The sequence below is a fragment of the Gavialis gangeticus genome, unplaced genomic scaffold (genome assembly GCF_001723915.1).
Source record: "Gavialis gangeticus isolate Ggan-Ray unplaced genomic scaffold, GavGan_comp1, whole genome shotgun sequence".
Taxonomy (NCBI): domain Eukaryota; kingdom Metazoa; phylum Chordata; order Crocodylia; family Gavialidae; genus Gavialis; species Gavialis gangeticus.
The window spans coordinates 67,538,656-67,550,489 of NW_017728993.1; the positions used below are offsets into that span (position 1 = coordinate 67,538,656).

The following is an 11,834-nucleotide window of genomic DNA, read 5'->3' on the forward strand; positions in this document are numbered from 1 at the left end:
TTCCTGTCCCCCCACTTCCGTCCCGTGAAACTCGGGGCAGAAACACTTCCGCCCTCACCACTGCGAATGTCCTCTTAAGGAACCGGAAGTTGTTTACTTCTGACAGCACCTCCTCCCCTCTTACCGGAAATACGTCACCAGCACATTACCCAAGGTGCTCAGAGAGACGCTTGTTTCTGGCGCCGAGCGGCCTCTTTCATTGGCTGGTTTTCCAGGGCTGTTGCTCGGGGTGACGCGCTGCCCGGCAGTGATTGGTAGGTGTGTGCGCAGGCGCAGTCGGAGGACTCTGTCATGGCGGGTAAGAACGTGGTGTTCGTGACCGGCAACGCCAAGAAGCTGGAGGAGGTAGAGGAGGGGCGTTTGGCGGTGGGGGCAAGGCGCTCTGGCACCTCAGGCAACGTCATCGTTGGGGACCAGAGTCAACCCGGGGCGGGGCAGGCCTTTGGAGTGGCGTTTCCTTTTGTCTGTCACGTTCATCTGCACCTGGGCCTGAAACCCCCACGCAGAGGTCTGGACTCTGCCCTGCAGCGTTCTTCCCCGAATATTCCCAGATCAGTGCGTGTCTCGGAGCCAAGTTACAATCTGCTAAACTGAAGACTCTGCTTGCAGATTTGTATTTTAAACGCACCGCATGGCTATAGGACATGACCCAGAGGGGTGATGTGGCTGAGGACCTATCTAAGATCACTAATTAACAGAATTAGTTTACCTGTAAAACAAAACAAAAAAAAAAACAACCAAAAAAACTGCTTTGCTGAGCATTTCTTTACCCAGACTCTACTGTGATTTTTTTTCCCCAGATAAAAATCTTGTCCAGTATTTTTTTCATGGCGTTTATCTAAAACTCAGACAAGTGATCTTTACAAAATGTAAAAGTTACTGTAGACAAGCTGTTTACATCCTAACCTCTGCCATTGTTCTTAGATACTAAATGCTTAGACTTCCTGGCAGTGGCGATGCACGTGCACCCCCTGAGAGTGCTGGTGCACCCCCTGACAGCCAGTGTTCCCCACTTAGGCCACTGGCAGGGTGGGCAGGTGGCAGCACTGGTCCCCCCCTCCCCACACCCCGCCACTCCAAGAGTGCCGGCCGGGGAGTAGGGGCACCGGGAGAAGCGCCGCCCGCACTCTCGGGTCGGCACAATTGGCTGCAGGGGGATGCATCGTCCCCCCTGCCCCCCGCAGCTGCTGACTGGCCACTGGGGGGGAGGGGGGCAAGTGCTCCTCCTGACTCAGGCGGCACCAGTTGCCCATGCTTCCTGGGGTCTCTTTCTTTCTTTAAATCTTTCTTGTCCCACAGCATAAATCAAATATTTCCTTTAAGACATGATTAGTCTTGTAGGAAAAGAGAAATATAACATGGTCCAGTTTACATGGACTGTGGGGGATTACCTTCCTCTGTAACGGGGGGTGGGGGCAGGTTAGGGTGTTGTGTCTTGTGTTGCATCTGGGTTAACAGGGTAGTTTTACAAAGAGTTTAGATTATAGATTTGTGTGGGATGGTTTGGATAGGGATGATCCTGCCTCAGGCAGGGAGCTGGATTAGATGACCTGTGGAGGTCCCTTCTAGTCCAATTTCTCTGTGATGTCTATGAACAGATGGATGCCATCTTTCCTCAGAATTATCTGAAGGATCTTTCTTTTTCATTCTAAATAGGTCATTCAAATTCTAGGGGATAAGTTTCCATACAGTATGGTTGCAAAAAAAATTGACTGTAAGTGCACAGTTTTTTTCACTTGTTAATTGCTGACATTTTAAAGGCCTAGTAGCCATTTTTCAAATGATTCCCTCCCAACTTTTTTGTTTCCAGTACCAGAATATCAAGGAGAACCAGATGAAATTTCCATTCAGAAATGCAGGGAAGCTGCAAAACAGGTAATTTGCTTTTTCTTTTTACCACTGTCACAGGTTTTATTAAAACATTGCTTCAGAGTAATCAACAGTCTTGCTTAAATGGCCTGCTATGACCAACAAGCATAAAGAGGCACTTTTTGGCTAGTGGAAAATTAAATGCTCGTGAACTGACTGGGTCCAACAGAAGGGACTCAGGATATTTGAATATAGCTATAGAAGAATGTATCACTGCCCTTAGGGGAATCCAGGTCTGGCCCACAAAAGGACTGTATCTGACCTGTAGAACCAACACGGTAGTGCTGCCGTGTAGCAGCAATCAATGGCAGGGGGATCCATGATGTAAGGTGCCATGCAGTGGCATGTGGTAGAGACACAGATTGGTGGCAACTGGTCTACCTTAAGGCTTGAATTAACAAACTTCATTAATTTGGCTTGCTGCATCTCAGAGGATGGCCTGCCTTAGATCTTTTTCTGATCTGATACAAGCTGAGAATGAGGTCAGCTCAGCTGGCTTTAGCTGGTTTGGGAGAATGCTGCTACAAGGATCTCCATCTCAGGCAATTAGTATTCTTGTCTTTGTAGCACAGGGGCAACGTAAAGCATTTTGAGTGTGTGATCTGCAGTCCTCTGGCCTCCCGTATCCCTAGAACACAGTTCATACCTGTTCATGAACTGACAGGGCTCCTTTGTTTCTACCTTATCTGATTGGTAATGATGTTGCACCCTGTTAGCCTCTGATTTTAACAGGGTGCCTTGAAAAGAGCCTGTAAGAAAATTATTTTTTTCAAAGACAGCTTGATTGTGGATCTGATGAAAGACATCAGTGTAGAAATGCAAAAAAAACCCTCTCCTTTTTCAGACTCTGTCATTCCCCAGTAAAGAAGGAAGGGGCCCACATGAATTATTCAGATTAGCTCTGCTCAGTGATCTAAAGCAAAACTTTTTTCTGCTTTGGCAGTGCGACTACCAGCTATTGGTGGTAGGAATCACAGGCTTTTTCACCTGCTTTCTCATATATAGCCTCAAATTTAAGGAGTTTTGGTGCTTTGCTTTCATGAAGCTCTTAGCATTTTGTGGAAATAAAAGTGGTAAGAAAAAAAGCCAAATTTGGAAAACACATTGTCCCCTTAAATCTAATGATTCTCTTTCTATCCCTTCCACTCTGCAGATCCAGGGACCTGTTATAGTAGAAGACACTTGCTTGTGTTTCAATGCCTTGGGGGGACTCCCAGGACCATACATGTAAGTGAAACTGAAATTCACATATCATTTTATTGCACAACTGTAGATTGTTGGGAATGCTTCATGCAGGGCTTTCAAAACTCCTTGAACTCTTTTCTACGTTAGTGTTGTTCTAGCTCCTACAACTTCAGCTCAGACAAGGAGGATGGAGATAAAATTTGTACTTGGGTGTTTCTTGTTTTTATGTATGTTACTCGAAAATTATTGCTTGTGACATGATGTACTCCCAAACTGCTGCTCCCTGTCCGTGTACCTGTCATTGGGCCTGGCCTTGCAGAGGAATCCACATGAATGGATCTTTGCACCAATTCAGACATCACTAGCAGGATCAGCTTTTGTGATTGGAGAAAAATCATCCCCAGCACAACTACATCCAAGTTATTAAGGGGTTATACCAAGGAGGAATTCTGCCCATTATGCTTCAGCTACAGAGAGAGAGCTACTATAATAATTTTTAAAAAAATTCAAGTCACTGGATTTATATTACTGCATAATGGGAATCTTGAGACTTGTAGTTCAGTGTGTAACAGGATTTCCAAATGTAGAGGCTTTTAACTAGTCTAACAAAGTTCTACCTTATATATTGACACTGTCTTTTATTTTACCCCTGGGTCGCGACCCAAAAGTGGGTCACAAGAATATGTGAAAGGGCCGCAAACAAACTTTAAAAATGGATCGAGCTGTAAAAATGGATTCTCTTGTAAAGGAGAAAAGTGTGGGAACCCATGGGTTTTCCCTCGGAGACTGACAGTTCCAGCCTGCAAGGGGCTCTCTGGGGCCCCCTGTGCCCCCCACACTCTCCGTGGCCCACACACTTGGGGGCAGGGGGCACCAGGTCGGGAGTGAGGGGCTCTGGGTCAGTACTGGTCATCAAAGTTTACAAATGGGTCTTGGTACGAAAAAGATTGAAAACAAATAGCAAAAGAATTTTAGGCCAGAGAGCTACAGAAGCATGTATTTAAGAAGCAGGATCAGATTTTACAGTGAACTTGAAGGTGGTGGACTTATAAGCCTGCACAGAGCTCCACTGATTTTAGTATTACTCCCAGGAGTGCCTGACTTGCTGGTGTGAGGGGTAAATCGGTATTTTATAGCACAGGATTGGTGGTACTAGGAAAACTGTGAGAAGAGAACCCTCAGTAGAAATGTTTCCATTGATGATAGCAATGACCAAAAAGTAATTTCCAACTGACATTTGTTCTCTCTTTCTTGTTTCAGAAAATGGTTTCTAGAAAAGTTAAAACCAGAAGGTATCTTCCTCTGAATTATTGTTCAATGTCACTTGCTGATCAATGATAGCAGGTTCCTGGGAAAGAATGCCACCTTGCAGCAACACAATACAGATCTCTTTCCCTTCAAGGTTTTCATGCCATTCTCCTTGCCTGGTTCTCCTTCCTCTCTTTCTCTCTACCTCTCTGTCCTTAGCCCTCATCTTCATCCGTACCTTGTTACAAATGAGCTCATCTGCCTAATAACTTCTGCAGCTGTCTCTGTGTTGATGACTTGCTGGGCCATGCAGCTAAATATATCATTACATGGGTATTCAGCTCAGGCTTCCTGTCTATCCCTGGACATTACTTTCTGCTAGATAATAGTCACAAGCATGTGCAATGGGAAATAGACTGACTGAAAGTGATGGAGATGCAGTGTCATTAATATCAGATGAATAAATCTTCAGTAGAATCCACTTAAGACATCTGTAGGCAAGAACATAAGACCATGAGGCAGGCATCCATTTAAATCATGCAAATGGCTTCATATCATGCAAAGCTATTTCAGAAAGTAATGGCAATTTCAGAATAAAACCATTTTGTGTGCAGTGATTATTTGCTGGACCACATGACTTCACTACAGTCATAAATGGTGAGTGAGTTCAGCAATGCTGCCATCAGTTATGTATTTTTCCTTGCCCCCTCCCATGTTGTGTAGTTTCCTACTCATTGTACACCAAATGGTTTTATTTCAAAATGGCTGTTACATTAGGCTATATTGAATGGTTTTTATATTAAAGCTATCACTTAGACTGATTCAAGCACACCTATTAATTTCTGTGGGAATAGCATGCTCTCACCTGATTCAGGCTCCTTACTTTATTACTTGGAGCACCTTGCAGCTAATAACACTCTTGAAATTGACAGGATCTGTGCATTTGAAGGTTGAATATAAGTGGTTGCGATGGGCTAAAAGGATCAAGCCCTCCATTCTGCACATCAGCGAATACAGGTTTTGATTATCTGACTAGGGAATTAGACACACAGGGATTTCCCAGCACTTTGAAAATAATAATTAACCCCCTTGTAAGATTGCTGGAAGTGCTGCAAATAGAATGCAAGTATCCCAGTCGCTGGTCTCCTGAATTATCCACAGGGCACACCATTTGTCCATGTAATATATGATCACCCTAGTTAGTGTGGGCACAGTATGCAGGAGGCTAAGCCACAGGTTGCCAGATATTACTTACTTGACGTGTTGCATTTCCCCCAGTTCTTCACAAATCACTTCTCATCAATGGCATTTAGTTGACAGAATACCTGTTTTGTTTCTTAGGACTGTACAAGCTGCTGGCGGGGTTTGAGGACAAGTCTGCCTATGCTGTTTGCACCTTTGCGTTTAGTTCTGGAAACCTGGAGGACCCAGTGAAGCTGTTCAAAGGCAAAACTTACGTAGGTATTCAGATTGCTGTGCAGATACAGGTGGCTCACCTGTATAGGGACATCTATATCCATATTTAGTTACGTAAATATGTGACCTTGTTTTTTCAGTGGATGCTGTGCATCTGCAGCTCCCATAGATTTCCATGGAAGCTGAGTGTTCAGCTTCTCTGATTATCAGGCTATTTATCTTGGTGTCCAAGGGGACCCAGGTTTGGCCCAAGGTTCTGAATGTTCAGTGGTGTTCCCTAAGCTTGGTGGCCTGTGCAGTCCTCCAGGACCCTTACATAAGCTAAATGTCTTGTTACATCATAACAGTCAGCTAACACCAGTTCCCAAAGCCTTTTATGTAGCTATGTCTAACTCATATTTGGGGGTTGCTTTTTCTCTCAATTCTTTCTAACATGGCCATAACTTCCTGGTACTGAGACGCACAGAAATGAACAGAGGTGCACAGCTGACTTGTCCGGATCTATCCACAACCTTAACTCCACCCAGCCTTTAACCTTGTTGCAGTTCCTCTCTCCTGATCCCCCAGCATGTTTTGTGTAAAAGAAGGCAGGCTTATTTGGGCTGACTCCTGTTCAAATGTTCTAGGATGGATGTGTTTATCAGAGGCAGTAGTGAAGGTTAGAGGGACATGCAGGAGGGGTGCATATGGGTATGAAAGGGTGGTGCACTGAAATCTGGTAGTCTGCACTGGTTTTGTCTTGGGAAAATGCTAATATTCTGTCAAGCATTGGGCTTTTGGTTGTTTCAAAAAGCAGGGATCAATGTAAAACGTTACTGAGTTTGTTTTCAGTATGTGAGAATCTAGAAGGTAAATGTTACAAAAGGTGCTGAAAAACTTTTTATTTCTTCCTCCTTGAATTGGCAGGGTCACATAGTTGAACCCAGAGGCCCCAGAGACTTTGGCTGGGATCCATGCTTCCAACCTGATGGTTATGAAAAGACGTAAGTGACTTTTTCTGTTTTCTTTGAAGAGCAGGCAGCAAAACTTGTGTTAAGTATTTGCTACTGTATAAAGTGGAACCTGCTGACTGCAGATTTTGGTAAAGAGAAGGTGGGATGGGATTCAAATAAAATCCTGGCTCTGTGAAGCTCTGGTTGAAGTGTGGAGCAGTACTCCCTACCTCAGTCCATCTCAAACTTCTAACACATTAGGACAAAAGAAGCAAGTTGTTCAGCATATTGTTGTTTCCTATCATTCCAGCTTAGGACCTTTCACAGACTAGTGAGAAGCAGCTGCTGGTTCCTCTGTCTCTAGTAGCTGCTAATAGTAAGATTGTTGAAGTTCACTGCACAGTTTTTTGGTTGTTTTTTTGTTTTTTTACTTGAATCTGAACCTAGGTAAGCTGCATCTGTCCGTAACATAGAAGAAATGGGCTGGATGGGAGACCCGATTTTTGTACTGAATTTGGGCAGTCATTTACAGTAATGTGAAGTAGCTTTTTGTTAGTGAAAATGATTGCACAGGGCAGCAGAGGTTCAGGTGTGTGGTCTGAGAGACACTTTCATTCTACTGTAAGATTTTCTCCATAATTAAGATGTGTTCAGTCTTGTGACCTTAATATGGTAAGAGAGAGAGCTTAGAAAGCAGAACTTGCCAAGAGAATGGGCTTTAGTTACAAGCAGAAATTACATTACAGCAGGCTTTATGATGAGAGAGAGCCCATAGTCAACATAGATGGCAGCTTCTGTCTATATAAGACATTCAAGGGTACCACATCTGAAAATGAATACAGTCGGTCATAAAAGGCATATTTAAAGCTTAGCATTATGAGAACAAATGGAGAGGCATTTGCTTTCCAGCAGGCTACTATAAACTAGGTGGATACAATTACCAAATAAGTTACGGTTTAGAATTCTGCTTTGTTGGATCTATGAATTTTCTTATTTTTCCTAATCGCCAGGTATGCAGAATTGCCTAAAGCAGTGAAGAATTCCATCTCTCATCGCTATAGAGCACTAAACGAACTCTCCAATTACTTCATCCAGCAGAGTAACTCAACAGATGCCACCTCCAGTCCCAGTTAGCTTTTTCTTTGGAGCCCATACTTCATACAGAAAGCTCTGTGTAAAATGTAATGTCCATTTGTGGTTGTTTGTACAGTGTGTACATTAAAGCTGTTCATTTTAAAGCCATGAATAGGTTGTGTTCTTCCATTTCTTTTCTTCTGAAAAGCACCTGCAAAAGGTAAGAGATCTATATTGTTTTTTAATTGCTGAAGTGCTCACACAAACATTTTTGTATCATTAAAATCTCACAGCCAGTTTGAACAATTTGCTGAACTTTTTTTCTGTTTTTTGTGGGATTGGTCTATTAAACATGATTTTGGCAGGTTATGAAATAAGATCAGTGAACCAACTGTTGCACAAGATTACTACTGGATAGTAGGCCTGTACGAAATAGCTAGTATTCGCTTTGGATTCGGCCAATTCGAGGGACAGTGATTCGATTCGGTGATTCGAATCACTGTCCCAAATTGATTTGGCTGAATCTGATTCAGAGATAATCAGCGGAATCTCCAAATCACACAGGCCCCACCCACCCCAGCTCCTGGGTCTTTGAAAAAGAAAAAAAAAAGCCCCAACTTACTGGCTGCTGCCAGGTGGGGAGTGATCCCTGCTACCCTCCACTGCCCCATGGGGGGCTCTGTCATGAACCCCCTGACCCCTGCCTGTTCCCCCAACCCCCCTATGGCTGCCTCACTCACCCCAGCTCCTGGCCCTTAAAAAAACCAAACAAAGCCCCAACTCACCGGCTGCTGCCTGGCAGGGGGGTGATCCCCACTGCCCCACGCTGTGTGAGCCCCCAGAAGCCCTGAAGCTGCAGCAGCAGCCAGTGAGTTGGTGGGGGGGGCAGCTATTGGGGGGGATTTCCTTAAAGGGCCAGAGCTAGGGTGGGCAGGGCAGCCATGGGGTGGGGACTGGGGGAGTGAGCAGGGCTCATGGGCTCATGATAGATCCCCCCCTGCAGCATGGGACAGTGGGGGGCAACAGTGATCACCCCCTACCTGGCAGCACCCAGTGAGTGGGGGCTTTTTTTAAAAGGGCCAGGAGCTGGGGCAGGTGGGCGGGGCAGCCATGGGGGGGCTGGGGGAGATGGCATGAGATGAGGCCTGACAGGGGTCCCCTCCCTGCTCCTCCAGGCCCCTCTCCCCTGCCCCCTACTTACCAGCTTGGAGCCTGGGTCCAGCACCCTATTGCAGCAGGTGGGGGCTGCCCAAATCACCAAAGCTCTCCGAATCTTTTCCAAATAGATTCACAGACCTTCAGATTAATTTGGACCTTTAAACTGATCCCCTGATTTGATTCAGATTTGGAGATTCAGCCACCAAATCTCCAAATCGAATCAGCACCCAAAGCTTTGCACAGCCCTACTGGTTAAAGCAATCGCCTTCCCATTCTCAGGTTGTGCGTTTTAATCTTACTGGCTAAAATGTCCTACATCTTGTTTATAGTAAACGTATCTGAGTCCCAGTTGACATCTTGCATATCTACATGGACATGAAATACAAGGTTACTCATGTATCAAGAAGAAACTTGCAGCAGTGGTTTGCTGTATATTGCTGGAATTAAACATGTCATAAGTTCTACTCAACTTTGAAAAAAACTGCAACTTCTTTAATAAATGAATTGTTTGTAGCATCTGCAGTAGCCAATGTACCCTCAGTTATCACACTCCCATGGTTCCCTGCTGGTATTCTGTTGAGTCTTAAATGTTGTAATACTCTTTCCCCCCCCCCCCCGTTCACAATACTGGACTTCATCAAAATTCCAATTCCTTCTGCACTGAAACTAGTAAACCTAGATTACAGCACTAGAAGAACAGAAGAATTCTATAAGTACAAATAGTAGGCACCAATAAAATCTAGGTGCACAAATAGGTCATCGTTTATGGCCAAGTTTGCATAAGCAATGGTGTGAAATCAGAATATTGTATTAGATCTCCTCAGACTCCTGGTAGAATGAGAGGTGGCTAGATAGATTGGAGAGAATTACCTGGTATGGTTGTGTTTCTGGTTAGAAGGAAAAATAGCGCTCTTGAAAAACTTCCTGGTATTTATTTGGTAGAAAGCCTTATTTCCCATCAAATGAGTGTTGCCTACACTGGGTAGGTATCATACTAGTTCAGAAGGGGTATGAGGCAGAAGGATGATAATGAGGGTAGATGGGAAGAGGTATATCTTCAGATCCATCACCCACAGGCACATCTTGTCTCCTTCCCTCTTTGATCCTGTTGAGGTCTGTAATGTAGATACCCATGTAAAAAGCTCCTGTGCCCTTTGTTCTGACTGTACTCAACCTTAGGTGGGAAAAAGCATGCCTGGCCCACTGTCCTTGTTACGAGTCCCACAACTGATGGGGCTCAGTGCATGCAATGCTGCTCTGGCTACAAGCTTTGTCAACTGCAGGGCTCACAGCTGTGGTACCTTACTACTGATACAGGGGGAGCTTGGTATCATGATCCCAGGCTCCCTCTGCACCAGCAATAAGGTGTGATTTTTATCTGATGCTGGACCCCACAATTGTGCCTCCTGCCATGCATGTGTAGCATAGCAGGAGGTGTGATTATGTGGATCATGCATCAACTCCTATCATGCCTTTACCTGAAAGTCTAGAGGGGCACTAAGTGACCCAACTTACAGCAAAGAAAAGAAACAGGGAAGGGGAAAACAGAAAATGAAAAGGGGGAGAGAAACTACTCACAAGACAATCACTCTCAGGCTGGGGCAGCTGTCAGTTCATCACAGGGCTTGTGGCTCTAGCCCGACAAGGTTAGATGACTAACCCTAGCCCAGTAATTCTCAGCCAGGATGCTATAGCCCCCTCAGGTGCCATGAGACCTTTTTTAAGGGGTGGTGCAGGGTGGCGTGCCACATTAGCACCCTTAGGTGTGCAAATACAATTTACAACATAACCTCAGAGATTTCATAGCATTAAAACTTGCACAATTACCTTAAGACCAGATTTCATGTGCAAAGTACCAATTGTCATGAAAAGCTCCAACCAGCTATAAAGCTAGACCTGAAAATGTGTAGTAACTTCCTAGGTGGCTGCTATTCAACTTCAATCTGCATAACAGGGTCTCCCTTGTGGCTGGGAACCCAGTCAGCTGTGGGCTTCCAGACACAGGGGTGCACCTTGCCCAGCCCCGGCTGAGTCCTGCAACTGCAGACTCTGGGTTCTAGCAGCACCCCACAGCGGCTGGGATCCAGTCGCACAGCTGCAGACACTCGCTCCCTACTGCAGCTGGGTCTGGCAGCTCCAGGGCATGGCTGTGATGTCCCAGCCCTAGGAGGTTTCATGCACCCCTGCAGCTGGGAGATCATGGTAGCTATGTCTCCAGGATGCAGGGGGTGTCTCTGTGGCTGGGGCCCCTTCGGCAGAGGTGGCTCCCAGCTGTAGGTGCTTGCTTCTTGCCCCTGCGGAGGGGGGGAGGATGGGAGGATAAGGCGTGACGGGATCCAATACGTTATCCCACAATCCCACCTGTCGTGCAGATGTGGCCAGACAAAAGGCATAATTGTGTGGATCCCGCATTAGACCCCATGCTGCCTTTACCTGCATGCCTAAAGGGGGCCCGGCGGCTTTGCACCAGGAGACTGAGCGCAGAAACGCTGAGAAGCGCTGTCCCAAACCGCTCTGGGAAGGCGGAGGGAAGCGAAGCCGCAGAGCTGGGCAGCCTGGAGATACAGCTCCCACAGCGCAGCCACAGCTGTGGGGCCTAGAGGGCGGCAGGTACAGCACGGGGCAGAGGGGGCTGAAGTTAGACTGAGCACTGACGAGCTGTGGGACCCAGGGCGCTTCACGTACACAGAGGAGCGAGGTTGAAAACAACCACCCGACTCCACGAGGGCTGCGGAACCTCGCGCCAAAAAAGGGGTGGGGGGACTAACGAGCCAATAGGGAAAGAGCCGGAACAAAGGAACGTCCAATCAGCTGCGAGAAGCGGACCCAATGGGGGAGACACCGAACCCGGATGCAGTCCTAACATTCCAAGATCGAGTGTTGGGAGAGAGCTGCGCGCCCGGGGGCGCCGCTGAGTGTGGGCTGTGATCGCAGTTGCCCCGTGCTCCCCTC

The 11,834-nt window shown here is 46.1% G+C and overlaps 2 protein-coding genes across 2 annotated transcripts in view; both read left to right on the top strand.

Annotated features, from left to right (window-relative positions):
• The first annotated feature begins 243 nt into the window (after window positions 1–243).
• Window positions 244–7,896, top strand: ITPA (inosine triphosphatase). The gene is made up of 8 exons (XM_019501932.1): window positions 244–345; window positions 1,657–1,714; window positions 1,811–1,875; window positions 3,023–3,096; window positions 4,315–4,346; window positions 5,644–5,759; window positions 6,625–6,701; window positions 7,661–7,896. Exons 1-8 carry the CDS (start codon window positions 292–294, stop codon window positions 7,782–7,784), a joined length of 600 nt encoding a protein of 199 aa, XP_019357477.1. The 5' UTR covers window positions 244–291; the 3' UTR covers window positions 7,785–7,896.
• Window positions 7,897–11,832: 3,936 nt separating this feature from the next.
• METTL13 (methyltransferase like 13) overlaps window positions 11,833–11,834 on the top strand; it is an 11,874-nt gene continuing 11,872 nt past the window's right edge. Inside the window, exon 1 of the mRNA XM_019501933.1 lies at window positions 11,833–11,834. This exon is cut by the window's right edge and continues 211 nt beyond it. The gene's annotated coding sequence lies outside the window, so the exon portion shown is untranslated.